The following is a 23,055-nucleotide window of genomic DNA, read 5'->3' on the forward strand; positions in this document are numbered from 1 at the left end:
CAACAGATGTACAAAATTGGCATTTCTATGTTGAGAAGTATACTTAAAAGTAACAATAATGTTGAATAACTTTGTGGTATCTCAAAAATGTTGCATTGGACATGTGTATGGACATGCTATAGATAATCAGTGGAACATTGTTTATCTTCTCTACATTATATTTCCAATCAATCTAATAATTCATATCAATCATGTTTTTTGGCTGGACTGCAACAGTGGGGCCAACCCTATGATTGCAAATGTCACAGACTGACTGACTGAGTGATGATAATTCCACCATTGGTCAGCTGAATGCCACATGACTGAGTTGGAGGTTCATTGGCTCTTGCTCTTTCAAAATGAATTGGCGCAAACAGTTTCTATTAGCGGGGCACTTACTGCCTGTAGTGTTGCCAACATATAGAATTAGAACCGAAGTGAACTGGGCTCCACCTTTCGGGGAGGTCTCAGCTGAGACCACCTCCCGAGGTGTGCTTAAGGTCTGTGTTGCAGCTGACTTAATCCATGCATTGTGAGCTCAAAGTGCTCCAGGTTTGCTTTGCCTTTTGACATTGTATCTTAGTCCCGCTGTACACAGATCATATGCTTTTACACTCATATGCTCTCGCACACTTTGTAAAAGTTCCACACGGCTGACATGTTTTGTTTTGGTGTCCTGTTGCATGCTGGCGCAGTGAACAGGTGAGGCGGGACTACACTACACAGCACACAGTGCTTCTGTCAGCCGCAGACACCAGAGTATTAATCACAGGTGATCAGTTTTAAGGTGATCGCTGACCACAACATGAATGCCGATCTACCAATCACGTATTTTTTATGAAAATTGGCCCATCATGATTTGTGGCTGATCAATCGGGGCTCTATAGCATCCACCATGAGCACAGACAGTAAGAGGGAAGCAAACAGATGAAGGGCTAAAACTGGCTGACACTGGACAGAATGCAAATAGCCTATGACACTGTTTTGGCCTAGTCTTTTTTGTGGTTTGGGTGTGGACACTTAGTTCCACTTCAGGGAATTCTTAATGCTAAAGCATCAAAAGTCGGGTCTTTAAAGAAATGGTTGTTGACTGGCTTGCAGAGCCCTGACCTCACTGATGCAGTTGTGGCTGAATGGGAGCAAATCTGAAACCAGAAGAGCGGAGGCTGCTACAGCAGCACATTGTTTTTGAATTGAGATACTCAACAATCACGTAATCACTTTTGCTATGTAGTGTATCACATTCACAGATCAGGTGAATCCAGATGAGGCTGATGTTGTCCATCACATGTCCTCCACATGTTAAGTGACTGTGCAGGGTTATTAGGTTCAGGCTGCCACTCTGCATCTACCTTTGTCACAGCCGTTACCACGACAACACAGAGGGATGCCAGTGAATGAACGAATGAATGAATGTGTGTGTGTGTGTCTGTGTGTGATTCCATCAGCGGGGCTCTTTGTTGTTTACACAGCGGTCTGATAACCTTGACGGGCAAAACGACGGGGTGAATGTGACAGACATTAGAGATGAGGCAGACCTGTGGATCGGCACAGGAAGACTACACAGATGAAAAGATGGAGGGAAAGAGAGAAACAGAAGGCAGTTCAATGTTAACGTTCAACGTTCGAAGACAAAGTGAAGAATGGTGGAAAGAAAGTGTCATACAGCAGGCGTTAGAGAGTTTGAAGGTCATACATGGCACAACATGACACGTAATACACAATGAAGTGTCCCATTAAAGACCATTAAAAACATGCACTGTTTCTAGCCTCTCCAATGTGAGCGTTGCTGCGCACATGATAATAAACTGAAAATCTTTGGTGAAAACGGGTCATTTGAAGACGTGACTCTGGACTGTTGAAAATCTCAGTGGGCATGTTCCAGTATTTTCTAATGTTTTATTAATTAATCGATGAATCAAGAAAAGAAGCTGAATCAATAATGACAGTAAGCGTGGACGAGGAGAAGGTGAAAAACGCAATGAGGCAGAGCCGAGTCAGTTCTTTTCTTCACCTCAGAGTGTTTTATTGCACTGACAGAAAGCAGAAGTGAAGCAGTTCAGCCCATGAACAACTAGGGCTTATGGGAAATGGAGTTTCTTATAGGCAGCTAATAACATAAATATTAAATAAACGATAATATTAGATCTAATTCGATATTTATCTAAATATATGAAGCGGGCCACATGAAGTACTATTGGGCAAGGCTGTTCCAAAGTTGCATTTTAAATTATTAGTCTTGTTATAAATGTCGATGGGATTTTGAATGAGGTTCGACCGTTATTTATAATAGTTCCAGTGCAGATCTTTTTCATTTCACTCTCAGTCACTGGACTTTTTTTTTGCCCACCTTACTTCCATGTAAATAACATGACATTTTACCACTTAACATAGCTCTGCTAAAGTGCTGACTAGAAGCCTTTAATGCCTTTTAATGTAGAAATGGTTTAAGCATTAAACACAGGAGCCATTTGTTTTTTTTAACAAGGGAAGAGAGAAGAATGTGTTCAATATGGAAAAGAAGCGCTCTGCTCAATACATCATAAATATATTGATGCCTGTGTACATGTTGTGATAAACATTCTCTGGCCTTGTTTGAATATTAAACATGATTTACAGCCTAGTCTTCTGTGCCAGATGCTAAATATCACATTAGCTTAGCATCACAGCTCTATCCAACAGTTCTCCATGATGGCATACTGTACACTATGTTTGAGTGCCTCAAAGCCATTACTTTAACGTACAGTTGTACCCAGCAATTTCACAGATTCCACGTCTGAAAGGGTCCAATCAGTCCACCATCTTTTAAGTGCAAAGTGCATTAAGTACTATTTCCTTCCCCCCTCACACAGACCACACACTGTCTCATTGTTAATGGCTGAGTGATTGATCGAGTCAAACCCTCAGGGAACACACAACCCCGTCAGGGTTTCAAGCAGTGTTTTCTTACAGTTGCATTAACGTATAAATAATAAAATAAAACATTCATCTGAAAATATATATATTTTAAGAAGAAATGTATTTTTTTAGGACACTACTACCAAGTTTTTCCAAATCACTTTTGAATTCTGGGTCAATTTTGGATCAGTTCAGCAAATGTGGCTCCATGTTTTGTTCCTAATTGTGAAGCTGGAGAGTATGGAGATTTCTGGGTACAATTATTGATTGATGATTTCTCCATTAAATGAGTAATTGTTCAGTTCAAACAGTCCAAAACCCAAAGATATTCAGTTTGCCATCATAAAAGATAAGTAAACCAGCAAACTGAGATACATTTGATATATTTGAGGAGCTGAAACCTGTAAATGTTTTGCATCTTTACTTAACTTAAAAATAGTTGCCGATTTATATTCTGGTGATCAACAAATTGATTAAGCAGTTTATCATTGCAGCTCTAGAAATGAATTTTAAACCCTGCCCTGAAGCTTATGACATTCACTTATTAGGTAAACTGTGTTATTTTGGTTGTCATCATCTTTTAGGCTGCATTCTGATGATTCCAATATTTTGTCCACCACATTTTAGCCAGTCCACTTTTGCGTTCTGGGTCAATCTTGGATCAGTTTAGCAACTTTGGCTCAATGTTTTGTTTCTAATTGCAAGGCTGGATTTCTTGCACAATTACTATTAAATTGACAATCATTTTCACAATTTAACGAGTAATCATTGAGTCAATGAAATGTCAAAAATTAGCAAAAAAGGTCTTTAAATTGAGTTGAAGATTTGATATATTTTAGGAGCTGACACCAGTACATTTTGGGCATTTTTGTTTGAAAACTTTAATTGATTGTCAAAATAATTGCTGATTTTGATCAACAAATTGATTAATCAACTAATCGTTTCAGGTGTTTTCTAATATTTTGTCCAACACATTTACATACAACTTTGTCTGTGACATCTGTAGCCTGCTGAAGGCTATGAAACATTTTGTGTTTTTATGACGACATGCATGTTTTTGATTGAGCAGCGAAGACACAGCTGCCTTGACATGGTGTGTGTGTTGTGAGACGAGCAGCAGAACAGTACGGATAACACTGATGGCTGTAATGATGAGCAGTAATAAAAATGACGATGGCAATCAGAGCAGCTGATTGAGAGGCTCAGGCGGAGGGAGAGGGAGATACCGTAGCAGAGAGAAATAAATGGAGAGAGGGATGGGTGGAGGAGGGAGATGTTAAAGGGAAGATGATAAGAAAGGGGGAGCAGGAGGAGGATGAAGAAACCAGGCAATCAGAGAGAGAGACAGAGGAGGAGAGGGTGGGGGGAGGTTACTTTGTAGATTTAATTGCAGTGCAGTTGAGGCAATCTTGTGTGTGTGTGTGTGTGTGTGTGTGTGTGTGTGTGTGTGGACTCTCCAATCTCCCCTAGCCAGACATTAGCTGCAGTGTTCATTTATCACTGTCAGGTCTGGAGCTCCAGGGGGAAGAGAAAGGGGAGCCCTGTATGTTCAGCCCCGGTCGTAGCTCCTCTCCTGGTCTGGGCAGCGCCGGGACACCCTGGTCTTGTCTGGTCTGTTGGTTCTTAATATTCACGTCATGGTTTTGCCATAATGTGAATTAAACTTTATGAGTGAATGTTTTTAGCCATGCTAGCAATGGTAATATCACTTCAGTTTGGTTCAGACTGAAGAATCCTGACAACCATTGGATGGATTATAAATATAAAGTGTATACATATGAATCCAACTATTATTTTCATTATCGATTAATCTGCTGATTAGTCGCTTTGTCTAGAAAATGACAGCAAATGTTGAAAAACAGCCATTATTATTTCCTCACAAACCAATGTGATGTCATTCAAAACAACAGTTCAAAATCCAATGATATTCAAAGCATCCCTTATATTTGAGAAGCCAGAAACAGGGAATATTTGCTTAAAAAACATTTGATTAAGAAAATAGTTGTGTCTTCATTTACTAATTGACTAACTATTGCATAGTGAGGTATGCCTCTTGGGGAATTACTGGCAACTCTCTTCCTTAAACGTAGGTTCGTCCCTTCAGTGGTTAAATGTGTTGCTAGGTGCTGAAGAGGTCAGAACGTGAAAACTGTTATAGATCTTTTGTAAACGCCTCTGATGATGTAATTTAAAAGGTTGGCACCAAATCATTTTGAAACAGCAACATCTAATGATGTAACTCTATAACTCACTCAGTCAGTCATGGATGTCCGTGGATGTAGCACTGGACTGTGGCCGCTCCATCCAAAAATAGATGAGAGAACTACAAACCCTGAGGCTACTTCCACGCTATTACATTTTCATTTTAAAACGTATCTCTTTGACTAAGTTTTCGCCTCACTACTCCACAGTTTTCTAGCACTGAAAATTTAGACTTTTAGAAATACTGCTGGCCCCATTTTAGTTTGAAAACTCCAGGGTTGTGAAAACGGAGACTTTTGGAAACAATGATGTAGACGTCTATGGTCGCTCCCTGATTGGCTCTCATCAGCCTTGACTACCAGTGGTGAATACAACATGATGATGAAATACAAGTGTTAGTGACCATGTTGTTTTTGTTATCAGTTGTTGAGGAGTTCAGTTCTACATTTTAACACTGCAGCTGTGTTTCTTGTTCCTCGCTTGCAGTATTTTTGCAGCTAATAAACTAAAGTAGAGAGCAGACAATCTGCTTCCTGTTTATACCGGCTCATGCATGCCCAGTTTACTTGATTGCTCAGGTATGCGTTTTCAGGTGTATTAGTCTGGATCGCTTGTTATTCAAAGCTAAAACATTTTTCTGGAGTGTGGTTTGTCTGGTGTGGATGTAATCTTAAGACTGTGATGCAGGAGCTTGACTCAGCATTTTGTTCACACTGAGCTTTGTGTGCAATGTGATGTAGAGACACTTTGTCTCCTGGTTTATCTCTTACAGGAAGAAACATAGTGAACCTCTCCTCTTTCTTTAGGCTGATGTCAATCTTTAAGATGCAAAGTCACATAATCTAAATCCTCGTGATGATGAGGTATAAAACATACTCACTGCCGACCTGTTTATTTTTGCCTTTATCTTGTTTTTTTTAATCACTTTCTGTTTGTTCCAGTCGTCTCTCGACAGAAAATTAAAAAGTGATGAAGGATGTGATGAAAGGACACGCACATAAAACAGAGTGCACACTGAGTGCTGATTGGCTGATTCTGGAGCAGTTCTGCCTGCCTTCACACACATGTAGGCCTGAGCTGAAATAGAGCAGCACTAATGTGTGTGTGTGTGTGTGTGTGTGTGTGTGTTTGTGTGTGTGTGTGTGTGTGTGCCACAAATGTCACCATGGATAAAGGCCTGTTCTGTGATCAGGTTTATTATTGTGACAGGATTTACAGAGCTGGAGAAGAGTCTGGGAGGCAGGCTGGTTAGTCACACACACACATGGACACACACACACACACAAACACACAAACAGTGGGCCTAAAATGAAGTGGCTCGCTGTTTGATGTGAAGTGTCCTGAAGTGCTTTCTAACCTCTTTCACTGCTTTTTACTGCCAAATAAAAGAAAATTAGTTGTCAGTACAAACAGTTGCAAACTGGTTTTTGCAGTTGAAACAAACAGGATTCTGCTCATGGAGAGAAAAATAAATCTTCCTCTATTTAAGCGACGACATTTTATCGTCTGGGATTATACCTGGAGGTCTGATTTAACCATCCTCCTTAAGTCTGAGTGTCTGTAATATGTAGTATTTTAGCAGAAGTGGCAGTTGCGCAGCCTGTTTTTTAGATGCGCATCCTCAATATTTCTGTGACTTTAGTCTGCTTAGAATGCTAATGCAAGGTTAAACAATGCTGTGAAAGTACAATAACTCTTGAGTCTCTCTCTCTCTCTCTCTCTCTCTCTCTCACAATCACACACAGAGTTGCATTCGACCTCACAAAAGAATATGAATTCAATTAATCAACAAGAGGCGTTGTTATCATCCCCAGCAAGATAAAGGCGACCACGAGAACCGGCATTTCAAAGGAGCGCTGCTTGAAATAATTACTCTCCAGAAAAATGCTGCTGTATATACAGAATATGTGTGTGTGTGTGTTAGTGTGTGTTTGAAGGACAAGATAAGTGTAGAATATTAATGAATGTTGTTGAGGTATTCATTTTCTATCTCTCTCTTTCATGTGTTTGGGAAATTATTTATCCCTCGTTTTAGCCTCATATGTTTTGTGTCACCATTTTTCATTTCATACTTAGTTAATTTTCTGGATGCTGGTCTGAACAAATCTAAGACAAAAGTGCAACAGAGGGAGTTTGAAAACAAAAGCAGGAAATGCAGGTGGGGAAAATTCACACTCACAATCTCAAAAGACCCGATAGTTTTGTACTTTTTGGTGGTTTTCATTGGTGGGAAGCCAGTGAGGGATCCTGGTCGGTTGGTGCAGGGTCTTGCGCAGTGTTGGTGCTATTGAATGTGATGGGGAGACTCTCCCTTGTCCAACATCCTCCAGGGGAAGTCAGTGAACTTTAAAGGTGTTAGTAAGGTGTATTTCACATCTTTGGGCTCAGTCGATAGAGATGGGTGTCATGAGGATTTTATTTCTACTGCTACTCTACTGCTACTCAGTCACCATTCACACCTGGGTCACATGACTCTGCAGTAAACACGGGTATTTATCGGCTCCGGTTCCAATCAGAAGTGATGTAAACACAACAGCCGGGTGAACACAGTCATTTTTACCTCTTTTCCTGCTGTGATGTCTTTCAGATCAGAGACACTGTAAACGCAGGGCTGTTTGAGAGGTAGGACTTGGTTCTGGGCTTTGGTGTTTAGTTGTGATGGTTGAGGTTCAGGTAAGGGAGTAGAGAATGCATTATGTCAACAACGGGTCCCCACAGAGATAGCTATACAAATGTGTGGGTGTGTGTTCTACTGTTATACCAACAGTCATTATCTGACAAAGGTGTATATTTCAGAACATACATTTCTTTAGAAGTACAGTAGGAAATAGATGACAGATGATTTGCATCTTCTGCTAGCAGCTTTTGTTTTATTTATTTTTTTATCTTGTTCTCTGTAAACACACACACACACACACACACACACACATACACACACACACACACACACACAGAGCTGTTACACTCATTAGTATTCTGTCTGGACTTATTGTCTTCCCCCCACTGACATTTACATTTAAATTGTTTATCTCTGTGTGTGTGTGTGTGTGTGTGTGTGTGTGTGTGTGTGTGTGTGCGCATGGGTGTGTGTGTGTGTGTGGGTGCATGCGTGTGTGCGTGCGTGGGTGCGTGCGTGCGTGCATGCGTGTGTGTGTGTGTGTGGGGCGAGTAATGAACATGCCTTCGCTTGTCCCTGAAGGCAGCCATTACTAACACACACAGAAGATAATGTGAGAGGAGGTGGAAAGAGGAGGAAGAGTATTTGTAACAGTATCAAGATGGTGGAGCTTAAATTTTCATTTAAGATCATGTAGATGCACAGGTTGTAGAAGGCTGATGCTTTTTGGAGTGAAGCTTAGTTTGAATTCATCCATGAACTCCAGGTATTCAGCATTTATCCTTGAATTTCATTGTAGTTTGTGAGTGTGTGAAAACTGTATCTCAATGATGGTGACTCTCAGCTGAAACACAGGAATCTATCATATCATAAATGGCCAACATGTCAAGGAACTGTACATATGACAGAAAATTAATAGCATCAATTTAGATAAACCTTTTCAATAAGACACTCAATGTCACAATCAAAAAAACTTTGTCCACCGAAAGACAACAGCAATCTGTTTTAGATGTAATACTCTCAGTAAAATGAAAACATGAAAAACAAGTAGTTGCACACATTTATCATAAAAATTGCACAAACTGACACAAAAAAATGCTAAATGAATGAATGAATTGTATTTTATTCTTATGTTTTTTTATTTTTTTTCTTATTATGACACGTTTCTTTAATTTTATTGAATAAATCTCACCAGCTTCAGTCAGCCAATAAGCATGCAGCATGCTTGGACCAAGATCTAATGCTGGTGATGCTGATGATTGGCTGTTTATTTACAGTGACATGTTTGAGTGTGTAAAGAGTGTGTAAGTAAAACTTAAATTTGTACCGTCACATGTATCATCATTTTCTTTATGTTAAAATGGATTTGATGAAATTGTTTTATTGTTAAGAATGGGCATCAATATCAGTACCAATATTGAACATTTTTGAACGATACCCTAATGACACGTGCTATTAAAAAAAAAAGTATTTCATTAAGTTTAATTGAAGGATTTACCCCATTTTAATATTTTTTTATCCAAGTTGATTGGATGTCTCTGCCTCCTTCAGTGCAGTGGACTGGAGCATTTTAGCGTGCACTGTGTGACAACACTAACAATAGTTCTACTGTACGATGGAGGCTAAATTAACAGGACTGAAAAGCGACTGAGGGTGAGGAGCTGCAGTCATTTCCTCCCCAACAGTCAATCAAGACGGGAAGTAGCTGCAGCTCCAAACCTTCCTCCCTCACAGTGAAGAGGAAGATGAGATTGTGTCTCTGAAGTCTGTCAAACAGTCGCGCTGACACTCGCTGCAGGACGTGAAGCTGCTCGCGTAATCAGACTAACAAGGACGACTCATAGTGCCTCAGATGACGTGTGTGTGTTTTTGTGTCTGTTCTGAAATAATCTTCAGTACAAAATGTTAAATTCAAACTGATGATGGAGTGCTGCTGATGGGTTGGCACCATCCATCTGGCTGCTTTTGTCTATAGGCATGCTGCCCCTCATGACAATTATGTTACCATGCATGAAGAGTGTGTGTGTGTGTGTGTGTGTGTGTGTGTGTGTGTGTGTGTGTGTGTGTGTGTGTGTGTGTGTGTGTGTGTGTATAAAGAAGGGCGAGGATGTAAGGGAGCAGGAGGATCCAGATGTTGGGTTCATCCTTGTCCTCCTCTGCCCCATTCCATTTATTTTAATCCATCTCCCTCCCCCACAGCCTTGTACAGCAAGCCATCTGCACACTTACACACATCCACTCACTCATGCGCACACACACACACACACACACACACACACACACACACATGCGCGCACCCACAGCCTCAAGCATGCTAACGCTGATGCGTGTTAGCTCAGCCAGGTGGCTGGGCGGCCTCAAATGGTCCTCATGCACCTCTGGCTCTGTGCTGATTGGAGTGAATGCAGCTGCTATGAAATTATGCAGAGCTGCTCTCCACTGTTTAAGTGGGTCACTGTGTGTGTGTGTGTGTGTGTGTATGTGTACCACTAATGTGAATTCAGTGCTGTAGTTTGTATTCTTTTGCTGGTGCAGCCCTCTGGGGTCCACAATCCCAACAGTGGTATGAAACAGAAATTTTGCCAAATCGCTTTGAAAACTCAGCGAGTTTTTGTCCTAGAAACATAAAAAAAACATCCCCTGAAACCTTCAGCAGTCTACTTTAATATGTATATGGTTAGAGAGTGAATTAATGTTGTAGAACTATGTGAGAGGAATAAAAAGAACAACATGCACATCTCAGTCTATGAGTCAGAAAGCAGCTGTTGATGGTTGAATAGAGCTATTGATAAGGCAACTGTGTGGTAATTCTGCAGGCGTTATAGGGTCATTACAAGGCAAGACAATGACTGAAAACGCCCAATTTGACCCCTATAAACAAGAGTGTGTTCAGGGTGTTTTTACACTGACTGAGGAAGAAGGCACACAGACGGTTCTCTGCTGCTGCAGCCGAGCCTGATCGCTGACGTGAGCGACGATGATGACCGCAACTTCCTCTGAAAATGGTGAGGACAGCGAGGAAGAACGGCACCATTTTCAGCGTTGACTCAAGGATGGACCCCTGCAAAGCCAGCCGGTGGTGTTCATGGTTCCTGGTGGCTGAGCATGTCGGTGACTGCAGGATGAAGGCCACCGCTCCACATAAGACCTGTGGACCTGTGTGTGCTGCAGGATGCATGCGGGGAAAGCAAACAAAAACCCTGTGGAAGTACATGTGAAGTATGTGATGTCAACCTTTGCCTTCAACCACACAGAAACATCAGGACTGAAAATTATAGGATAAAGATAAGATTGAACTTTTATTCATTCTTGTGTCAGACGTTGGTAAAATGTTGTATTATCCATGTAAGTTAATGTAATTGCACTTTATCCATTCATCACATTTTTATTGTGTTTGGGTTTGAACACAGCATTTTCAATAAACTGGAAAAAAGGCCTTTATTGTCTCTTCTCTCTTTTTTTGTCATGTGCTTCATCAATATTTGTTTTGTCGGACACTGGCTTTAAAAAATGCCTCCACTCCAAAGTTCTAACAGTTTTGTTGCCAAACCAAATGATATTTTCTGAATGATTTAATCACCTATGTGTAATCAGCACTGACGTTTACAAGGTTCAGAGCTCGAAAGTTTGTTTAAAATGTGTTTTCTACAGTATTTCAGCACCACATGTCTACAGCTGATTTCAACAAAAATAGATTGACATTCTTACTATTCTGTTTGTTGGTGCTGAGTTTGTGCTGAATATAAGCACATGTAGCACTTCAGGATCAATGTGTTTTTAAAAAGGTGAAATTTATAAAAATGTCAAGGCAAGTCAGACTTTCTCTAAAGTGGCTGACAAGCCTCAGACTCCAGAGGATTAAAAAGGCAGTGTTATTAATGTGGCTTATCAGCTGCTTGAAATCATTCCTTTGGGGTGTGGGAGAATTTAACGGTGTGTTGGAGTATGGAGAGAGAACTTAGTGCTGTTTCAGAGGCTTTTACACCCTGACAAGTTTACAATTCCTGAGGAAAACTGAACTTTTATACAATTTAAGCAACTATTTGAAAAGATAGTGACCAAAAAATATTAGCATTCATTTCCAGACCAATCCTTCTAAGGCCTAAATTAGTATAAGCAGAGCTACGTAGCAGTTGTAGCTTGCTACAAATCCAATGAATAAACCCTTACAGCTAACGTTAAGATATATTAACAACATTTTTACTGGAAGCAGAAAAAGACATCTTGTTTTGTAATGAGTAAAAGCTGATATGTTGTAGTGGTGGATTATGCTTTTACGGACACGTTTGCGTATAATTTTATTCTTAATCTTACCTTAACGTGCACAAACTCTGTTTCTTTCTCCTGCAGCCAAACACGATGTGAACGGCAACAAGACTGTTCCACCTTTCCCAGAGGGGACAGAGATGGCCATGTTTGGTAAGTGTCATGTGACCTCTGTAGGAACGCTCAACCCGCTCACTCATACTGTATGTGTTGAGAAACTGTGGCCTTGCTCCAGAAAAGGCAGAGACTAACAGCATCTTTATAATGTCAGATGAAGCTGCTGCTAAAAGCTCCAAGAAGCTACAAGCCAAAGATTTGTAAATGCTGGTGTACCCACCTGCTCTGCTGTAATATGAAATCTTATATATCCATTTATGTGTAGGTTGTTATTTATCTTATTATTTTAGCCTTAACCTTCTCTGAGCTGAGCTCCGTCAGGTTCTCGTCTACCGTAAGGAACCACTGGTTCCAGCCTGTAAATGTCAAATATCTGATCGTTGTGGAACTTCCTACTTCCTACAGACTCCCAACTTGTTGTTTTTTTTCTATAGATATTGTGTATTTATTTATTTGGTATACATTGTGCTTTATTGCTCTATAGACTCCACATAAATTGTGTGCTTAATAAAATCTTGCTGCTTATGTTCTGTCTCCATCTTAACTCAAGCAGGGATGATCTTGGCAGCATTAATGTGACTTGACGTTTTAGCTAAATTTAGATTTAGCTAAATTAAGGTAACGGTGCATATCTCAGGCACTGCACTGTTTAATCTGTTTAGGCTGTCACTCCTTACATTGACTCAAATATGCTCAAATATGAAGATCACAGTGTTAATATTGTTGCTAATTTCACTTTCATGAAATCATGATTTGTACAAATTTAACACATTGTCTTGCTTCAAAGCTGCTGCATCTCTTACAGTGTGTGTTTGTCTGCCATTGCTGTCCTTGTTAATATTCAAATCAAATTTACCCATATCTGAACCTTTGTGCGTATTTTTTTGTCAACAGAAAACAATTAGCGGTGAAAGGTGCTGAATGTTTCCGTCTTGTTGTCTGTGAAAGTTCTGCGGGGTTTGTTTGACATAGTTTGGTTTTCTTGTCATGAAGGCATGGGCTGTTTCTGGGGAGCGGAGAGGAAGTTTTGGAGACAAAAAGGGGTTTATTCCACCCAGGTGGGCTACTCCGGAGGATACACACCCAACCCCACCTACAACGAAGTCTGCACAGGTAACCTCTGCACACTGATACACGCCCTCAAATAGAGCACCGGGCAGTGCGGTGTCTACTAAAAGTCAATAGACTGTCGAAAAACAAGACACATAAACAGAAGGGTGAATCATTTTCCCCCAGGCCCTATTATACTGGGGCATGGATTAGGCTGCTATTGATGCCTGACCACTCTGAGCAGACTGTGTTTGTGTGTGAGTTTGTGTATTTCTGTGTGATGCGTGTCCAGACCTCCCAGTGATTCCTGCACCGAGCCAGTAATGAATCCATCGTTACACCTGCATCACCAGCTGTCTCTCCTACTTTCGAACTTATCTGTATTCGTCCAAACGCTGAGAACAGCAAAAACAAATTCCTGTCAAACAGCCTGAAAAGTTCGGTTGATTGATTAAAACGAAATGTCTCCTGCCCTTAAGCACAAATGTTGAAGACAGCAGGTGGATTTTAATAGTTTTATTGGAAGCAACTGTGAAAACATTCTCAAATAAAACTTCAATTCAATGATGGTGATAACAAAACAGAAAAAGATGAGATGACATAAACAAGAGTGCAAGCAAGTTGAACATTTTGAGAAACTATTTTTCTACAAAATCTGCTTCATAAACATACAGAGACAAGTGTTTTGGGAAATAACAGAATGAACTGCAGGAAAACACACAGCAGTCCCACGAATCACACTGGACTCAGGATGACTACATTTAAAGAAAGAGGGTGCTTTTATTCTGAAAGAATAAAAGAAACAACAATTGCGCTGGTCTTCAGTGGCTTTACTGTCAGGCTGTAACTGCCAACTCATCTGACTCAGAACAAATATATCAAAATCACAGTAGCCTATCCAAAAATAATAAACATTCCCTAAATATCTCCAGGAATTATTAGCCTGATCCTAATATATCAAAAAACAAATAATCAAAAACTCATTCTCTGTACAATTCTTAGCATTAATATATTCTTATAGAAAACAATTAATTAATCCAAAGATTCCACTTTCAGTCTTACAAGTTAAAATACATATTTCCTATATATTTTCTAACTACTCAAATCATTTATACAGTGTCCCTTGTCCATATTTACAGTGTAATTTGATCCTATGCGATATTGCTATGGCAACGGGTGACAACTGCCATTAGCAACTCAGCTGGTTTAGCTCGATTATCCAAACAGCAGTCCTTAAACAATTCAGAATATTTAGACAAAAGTAAACCAGCACCACCGACCATCACAGTCTCTACACTCCTGATTACGATGTTGTCACGGCTTCGATCCCACACATTACTGAAATAACATCTTAAAACATTGAGGAACTACATTAACATCCTGACGGTTGCATCAAAATATGCCATTACCATACGTCCACAAATAATATACATTAACAAAGCACAATACAACAAAATCAACAAATAAACTATGAAGGTGCTTTAGGTGACATTTACAGACCTGAAAGAATAAAAGAAACAATGACTTTACAATCAGGGTATAACTGCCAGCTGAGGAACCGCGCTGAGTCAGCAGCGTAAGCCCATGGCTTATTTACACACAGCTGCTCTTGTGCGTGTTGCCTAAATAAATAAAAATAAATAGATAAAAATAAAACAGTGCATTAAATTGAATTGGGTTTCTGTGAAGATACAAAATAAAGCGCCTATTATTTATAAAATAATACAGCTACAAGTGAGAGGGCAAATACAGATAAATACCATATATGCCACATAAACACAACTTAACGCTGAATTTACACAGGATCCACCTGCATCACATTAAAATAAAAACATTTGCCTAGCAGTGATTACAGCAAAACACTTGGACAACACAAAGATTAGCAGTCAACCAATTGTAGAAACAGGTAATTTAGTATTTGAAACTGCAAAATACAGTCACAATGGCTGAGTGGGAATTGATTTGATGCTATCCAGGATCGAAAAATGTCTCATCACTCGATACCTAATTACAATACTTTAAGGAGTAAGTAAACCTCATCAGCGTTAGTGAGTCTATAAGCATGCAGCTTGGACTTAAATCTAATAATGCTGGTGACTGGCTATTTATCTACACAGACATGTGTAAAGAGACCAAGTTTATTTATTCAAATCTCATTTTCAAGAGAGACCTGAATTTACATTAAGTACCGGCAGTACGAACTGATCTGACCAACAGAGATGTAATATAAGATGATTTTTTCCAAATAAAACTTGAGTAAAACTAAAATATATATATTTTTTTTTATTATTATTATTTTATTTGCTAACAGTCATTCATTCGTGGAAGTGTTAGTAACAACTAATGGCAGGACAAAGATTTTTGTCTGGACGTTGCCCAACAAGTGGTCTCTGGTTGCTGCTGTGACCCAGCACTTCATACACCTGGGTCTCTGTGTTGATTAATAAACCGTGGTTCACTACCAGCCAGCAAAAAGAAAGTGATGATGACAGTGATTAATAATAAGAGCCTGAAAATATGTGTCTACTAACTGAATAATAACATGAATAATTTTGATGTCTTCTTACATAAGCTTGATCTCATTTATAGGCTAAATGATGAATGTGATTACTTGAACAATATTCTAGAGATATTGTTAATAAAACCTCTGACTGCGTCCACGGAGCATGCGTTGGACCGGTTTTCTTGCATTACTCTTGTGTGTCGTTTTCAGTCAATCTGGGTAAAATAACGCATCAATACGTCTGAAATGCCGGAGAGCACAGGTTGAGCAGCAGATGTTATGGTTATGGTTGTGCAGCAGAGGAGGAGCGGCTCACAGAAAACTCACAGGTCGAGTTTGTCAGCTTTGTTTGGAGTCATGGTCGAATGTGTTACGCAAACAGTCCTGGATTACTTTTGTATTTCCTATGTGCCGGAGAAAATCTAGGACAGGTTCTGATCAGAAGAAGTTCTTTGCGCAGGAACAGACACTTATCCCACTTTTCCTTCCCCCTTCAATCTGCTGCACATTTGTTCCCTTGTCTTTCATTGTAAGACCGGTGTGTAGGTTGGTAGGCCTACGTTTTATGTAGAGTGATGTCTGTTAACTGTATACATTTTTCTAACACATACACATTCTGAATATCCTGTGAATTATATTGTTTTAATACACATTTACATATTCTACATTCCCTTTTCGCTTTTATTTGTATATACTGGTTAGACTTTATCCCAAACTAGCCCGCCGATGAAAACAAGGTCTCTTTAAACACTAACTTCCCTGCTCTCACTGTCTCTGCAACAAACATTTTATAACAAGAAGTAGATGTGAACCTGGTTTGAACTGCTGGATGTGTGTTTTTTAATTAGCACAGCCTGTTGGCAGAGCATTGAAACAGGGTGCTTGGATAAATGAAGTGCTCCTCACACCTTCACATCTTCACGAGAGACTGAAACAAACCAATGATCTGAATATTCATTGTTGGTTAAATATTTACACTCAGTTCAACGCGGGTTCAAAATGTGGTTATTAAATTTGCATGTGTTTTTCTTTTTGAAAAAAAAAAACAAAAACATAACCTGTATTACGAGGTTTAAAAACAACTCTCTTCATTATTTTTCTCATTTGCAGTCTTGGTCTCTGTGTCTCTCACTCACTCGCTCTGTTCATCATTATTTGTTTTCAAAGCCGTCTTCCTCCACAGTCACAGGGAATTTATGCTTGTTTTTACTGTTAGTGGCTGAAAAAACTACAACACTAGTGTGTCGGCTCACAGAACATCTGGTGACGCGTGCACATTTAAACACAAGGATCCAACAAAGCTGTTCCAATAATTTATGATTTATTACAAATAAGTGTTAAACACTTGGACATAATTCTTTCTTTTCTTAAGTCTTAAGGTTTTACTTATCATAGAAATCTAAAACAAAAAAATGTAATGCATTAGACTCTCAAACAAATCCATTACACAGTATATTAACCAAATAAAATAAGGTTACAAGGGCGAATAGTTGGTATTTTGCATTACATAGGCTGTTGCTTTATTCAGCTCTCAAAGGTTTGTTGGGAGAGGACTGACTGGTCTAAAGGGAGGAGTTTTTATAATTTCCTGAGAATGTCTCGTCAGTAGTGGCAGTCTGCAGGATGTTGGGTGTGTTGGTTCAAGGAAAGATTAAGGCTGGAGTGATTTAATAAAAGCCATGTGCGCAAATGTTCTGCTGTTAAATCAGGAATAATCACATACTGAAGGTTGACATCAGATGCTCAGATTCATCCTTTACTTATTCTGCAGTCAGTTTGTATTTTTTTCCAATTCTGACTCCATGTGTTCAGACAAAGTTATTTTATGGCTGCTTGTGTTTGGGTAATATTCAACATTTGAATTTTTTTGCCTGTTTTTTTTTTTAATTATATAATAAAAATATATAAAATGTCTATGTGTAATGTGGGAAGTGTCACTCAACCATAGTAGTTGGCGGTTGGTGGAGAACAAAACAGAGTTAAAACAAGAGTGAACATTGGACTGAAAGTGATAGTAGATCTTTTTGTGGTTAACTATCAAAAACACAGTCATCTGTTCATCTTGAGATAATGACATAACGAGAATGTGAGATAATTTTGCAGTTAAATGTACATTAAGTGGACAGACGCTCTCTGCAGCTTTATTTTCTATTCTGGTTCCAACCACCACATTATTTCTCATCCTGCCCAAGATGAATTCATTCCTGCGAAATGGGCCTGGTGAGGCATTAATTTAATATCGACCGCTGCTTTGTCTCCGTTCACCAATATCTACTGTAGGAATCCATAACTCCTGATATTAAAAAAGTAATAAGACAGAGAGAGAGATAAGAGTGAAAGTAGAGGAGAAGACGAGGGGGAACACGGTGCAGCGTAATAGGTCATACTCATTACCATCACCAGCTGCTATCTGTCCGTCTGCAGGAGTCATCGCTTGTTAACATTAAAATTATCCTTGGACTGATGTGGACTTTTGAAGGACAGCACCAGTTTTGTTTTGTTTTTTTGGATATTTTTCACTTTTCAGATTAAATTTGACTAAATTTCAAACTTTGAACTTTTGTGCATTCTTGACATTGGAAATAGTATAACCCAAGGGCCATTTAACTTGCTTCTTCCAGGCTTTCGATCATATTACATTGGTCTTCATCAGCAGTTTGAGTTGCTCAGTTGTAATAGTTTTTCAATTATTTAGAGCACTTTTAAGACTTTTTATCCATGTTGGCTTAAAAGTTGAGCTTGACAGTTCAGTTCATTGTTGACTTTGGAAACAGCAGTTGACATAACAGTCACAACTCAAGGTCCTCTTACCTACATGTTCTGGAGCTTTTGCCCGTTTGAGCTGTAGGACTGTTTTAGGACTTCTCAACTAAACAGTCCTAAAATGGAAAGTTTGAGCATTTACAGTTCCACGACAACTTAACAAACTCTTCCTGGTGATGAAGACTCTTGCTCTTTCTCAATTTGCTAACTTCCATATTCACACTTGTTATATAGAGAGCATAAGTGCGTTCACATTAACAAGTACCTGGATGGTTCACTCAAAACAGTCAAACGTGTAAGTCTAAAACAGCGGACACTTCTCACCCTCAACGGTCGCTATCTTGGGTACATAGTGGAAGGGGAGGGACCAACAACATATTTTCAAACTTGTGAAAACAGTGGCTTAGGAAGGAGGACACATTGTTGGCACTGATGGCGGCTTAATTTCCATGTCACATGACACGGGACACACAGGAAAGTAAAACATTCAATTTAAGTCAAGTGAGCAGGCGACTATCGCAGTCAGATGTTGCGATCGTGCACAACGGCAGTGTTTGACAAGGGACAACACTATTCTGTTGAGATGATGTCCTGTGCCAGTGAATAACTGTGTACACAGTGTACTGTACTGACTGAAGTATCCAGTTTGAGACACAGTATCTGTGACAGGTTAAAGGCCTGTAAGAAGCGAGTGAGTAGACCTTGAGTTGAGACTGTTTTCAAAGGGATGGCTATGAATTCTTTTATATTCACCCACAGAAATGTTTTATACTCATTTTCATACAATGCGCCAGTACAAATCTTATGTATTGTACCTTGAAGGTTAAATAGTAGAAGGTTTACAAGCTGTGAATAGCTGTTCTCTGATCTAAACACATAAACTCACATCTTGCAGGTAAGACAGGCCACACTGAGGTGGTGAGAGTTGTCTTCCATCCAGACCAGATCAGCTTCCCCAACCTGCTCAAAGTCTTCTGGGAAAGCCACAACCCGACTCAAGGTACAGCCTCACCCACAGCCACACTCATAACTACAGTAAACCTTTTGTTTGTTTTTTTTACTGATAAACAGAATGAAAATGTGCCTGAAAGAGAGACAGGTAAAAGTGTAAATATATTTGTCTGGTCTTTTCACCAGCACCAACAACAATAATGGTTTGAATGGCAATCCAGAGTTCATTAACCTGAGTAAGAACAGAGTTACACTGGCAGCTTCACCAAGATTTTGCTGCAGTATAATAAATCATCAATATTTTACCTCATCTCATATGTTTCTTACGACACCCTTCAGGGAAATCTTTAGGAGAATGAGATAAACGGTCCGTTGCTTTGCAAGCGGTGAGGCTGCAGTGCTCATTACACACCAGGAAACAACTTGTTGGATGGGAAAAAATGAAGAGACAATGTTGTTATCGCCAGTGGGCATAACATATCAAGTTTGACTTAAAGGTGGCACCAGAAGTTTTTACCAAATTTAACACAAATTACCTTGACAGATTCAACTTGAAATTCTCAGACATGGCTCAACTTTTATCAGCATCAACCGCAGCTTGGGTTTAGCGATGCCTTACACTGAATCCTTACAGCAGCTTGTTAGAAAGCTATCTTTAGCCATCTTCTCAGCAGCCGCATTAGCTCCAGTTTTTGCCTGTCATGTATTAGCATATATTTGAGTCACATAGGTGATGAAAAATATTCCGTGGGCTAAATGATAAAAAAAAAAGTTTTAATTCAAAAAGTTGCACCTCTGTTTCTGAATCAAAACAAAGACGGCAGCCTTTTTATCGTGCAGCGGATTGAATATTTTTTCATCCAGATGGTTAGCTTCTTATACATGAGAGAAACTTAACGTACAGTTAGTATGTTAATGCTAGCAGTGCTAAATCAAGGTCAAGTGGACTTAGTTTGGATTCATGAGGATGTTTGATGTGTTTCTTGAAGCCATGAGAGGTGAGATACTGTATCTTCAAGTGTCTAAAGCAAGTCCACTTGTCCCCGACTTAGCAGCTCTAGATAAACATTCCATATATTTATCATGTTAGCAGGCTAGTTTTAACATTTTGATATGGTCATAATGAGCATGTTAAGAAAACATTTTGACATGTTAAATTACGATGTTACCAAACAGCAACTGCTAGGGCTGAAAAATGAAGCCGAATACTGCGGTTCCTCTAATGACCACTAGAGTCTGGCTCCGACAGTGAATCAGTCCCCATAGACTCCCATGTTAAAATGTCCAACTTTACAGTGGAAATAAACATGTTTACAGCCTGGTACAAAAAACAGTTTTGGTCTCCATAGCTAATGTAATGTCGTGACAACTGTACAGGGGGTGAATTTTTATATGGTTAAACCGTTTTATTAAGGTGTAAAATTCTGTATAATTAAGGGCATGGCTACTTTGAGTGACAGATGGGTGAGCGTGTGATTGCCATAAACCTGCATGCACCGAAGTCTCAGCTCCACTCATGCCCCTCCTCTTTGCCCATTTTTGTATTAGCCGGGAGTTAGGGGGGAAGTCTGGCACTGCCAAGATGGCAACGGTGGAGCAGCTCACTCTGACCTTCACAACCGCTCTTAAACTTGTGGGTGACATCACAGAGGCTACGTCCATCTTTATACACAGTCTATGGATGTTACATGTTAACATACTAATGACAGCAAGTACAGGGAAGACAGATGTTGAGAATTTGAATTCAGTTCAGATTTTTTTTTGCAGCATAAAGACATGAAACATAAACACAATGAGACAAGTGAAGAGATTAAAATGCTGGTACTAAGCAGAATAGAATGAAGGAAGAAAAGAAAACAACAACATCAAGGATAAAGATAAGAAAAATCAAATACTAAGCTGTGCCAGAAACAAGAGGAGGTTTAAAAAGTATTAGAAATGTATTTCAGTCACAAGGTCACCAAAGTCATTTCTACTCTGAAATATTGACTTTTGACCAAATTGTGGGATTGAGCATCACAGCTAAGACCTTTGAGTTAACCAAACATTGTGGTTGACAGGCGGACAAGCTGACACAGACATGATGGAAAGATCCATGATGAGATGATCAGATCACAGTGAAAAAAAAACCGCGTTCAGTTCTGCCAAGACAGACCAGTCATATTTTTGGAAATGCTGTCAGCTGTTGTTTTGAGATGATGTGATGTTCTCTCTGCCAGGGGGGAGTCAGCTGAAATCTTCAAATCTCAATACTCACATTGTGTGTGTGTGTGTGTGTGTGTGTGTGTGTGTGTGTGTGTGCAGGGATGCGTCAGGGGAACGACGTTGGGACAACGTACCGCTCTGCCATCTACACCTACACAGAGCAGCACCTCGAGGAAGCTTTGGCCTCCAAAGATCAATACCAGAAGGTAAATATCTATCAATCCGTCATCGTCCATTCTCCTGTCCACCCTCCTCTTCTGTCCTTTGTATTTAATCAGTCTCTTCTCCATGCTTTCTTCTTTCTCTGACTCATGCCTCTCAGCATGCCTCTCTGCTGCACATCCTCCTATCCTTCAGTCTGTAACAGGAACACTCAGACACTTTTGACGGCAGCAGATGAATACAGAAATATAATGATCTGTCTGTGTGTGTACATGCAACATTCACCATATATACCCATAAGCTTTTCTCAAGTTAACACACACACACACACACACACACACACACCCTCTCTCGAACTGTCTCCTGCTGAGACTTCTGCACCACCATCCCACCAACAGGGCTTGTTGCCATGGAAACTGCAGAGGAAGAGATTATTCCTATTCTATTCTATTCTTTTCTCTTTTCTTTTCTTTTCTTTTCTTTTCTTTTCTTTTCTTTTCTTTTCTGTTCTTTTCTGTTCTTTTCTTTTCTATTCTATTCTATTCTGTTCTAGTGTAGTCTGGTCCTTATTTTTCTCTCCATTTCTTGATGTGTTCATCCCTCCTTTTCTCTCTAAAACCTTGTTTCTCTCAGCAGGATTCGTCTCTTAGTCTCATGAGCGAAATCCAGAAACAGAAACTTCTTGTCTTTAACACAGGAACAGTTTACAACTGGATTTTTCTCAATTTGGTAATACAGAAGCAAATCCTGATTTACTTTATTTTATCTTCCTTCATCCTGCGTTATCTCAGGTTAGGAAATCCCTAAATACTCAATTCAACATTGGTTATCAACTTTTATGTCTGTTACCTAGCAACTGACACTTTTCTCATCTCATTTCGAGGAGGTATTTTGTTATAAACCATCAGATTTCTTCCTTGAAATGTACAAAATGGTCACTTCACTCTGAAAATCTCATTTAGCAGTAAAACAAAGCACGTTTGTCAGTTGAACCACCAGGAGAGCCCCGTGTCGCTGGGTCGGCCTCTCCACAGCTGCTCGTAGCCGCTCAGCTAACTGCAGGATCATGGTCCAGGGTAGCTGTATCTACTGATAAGCATTTTGTCATCAAACTACAACACATCATTACAGTGTGATAAAGTTGCTAAATGAATAAGTCAAGTCCACACTGCTACATTTTTATTCTAAAATGGCATTTTCAAACAGAATTCTTTATTAACTAACACATCTGAAAACCAGTGTAAACAGGACGCAGATTGGCTACTCTCCAGTTGATTAGTTTAAATGCAGAATTTTATCTGAAAAACAGCTGCTAGCAAAAAAAAACAAGGTCAGTAACACT

General features: G+C 39.5%; 1 protein-coding gene across 1 annotated transcript in view; it reads left to right on the top strand.

Annotated features, from left to right (window-relative positions):
* msraa (methionine sulfoxide reductase Aa) overlaps positions 1 to 23,055 on the top strand; it is a 40,027-nt gene that overhangs the window by 7,845 nt on the left and 9,127 nt on the right. Inside the window, exons 2-5 of the mRNA XM_023430177.2 lie at positions 12,047 to 12,115; positions 13,073 to 13,192; positions 19,291 to 19,395; positions 21,651 to 21,757. Coding sequence (XP_023285945.1) covers positions 12,047 to 12,115; positions 13,073 to 13,192; positions 19,291 to 19,395; positions 21,651 to 21,757 — 401 coding nt within the window. The remainder of the gene's footprint in view (positions 1 to 12,046; positions 12,116 to 13,072; positions 13,193 to 19,290; positions 19,396 to 21,650; positions 21,758 to 23,055) is intronic.

The sequence above is a fragment of the Seriola lalandi genome, unplaced genomic scaffold (assembly GCF_002814215.2).
Source record: "Seriola lalandi dorsalis isolate HSWRI2012SDOR001 ecotype SW California unplaced genomic scaffold, Sedor1 jcf7180002054901, whole genome shotgun sequence".
Classification (NCBI taxonomy): Eukaryota; Metazoa; Chordata; class Actinopteri; order Carangiformes; family Carangidae; genus Seriola; species Seriola lalandi.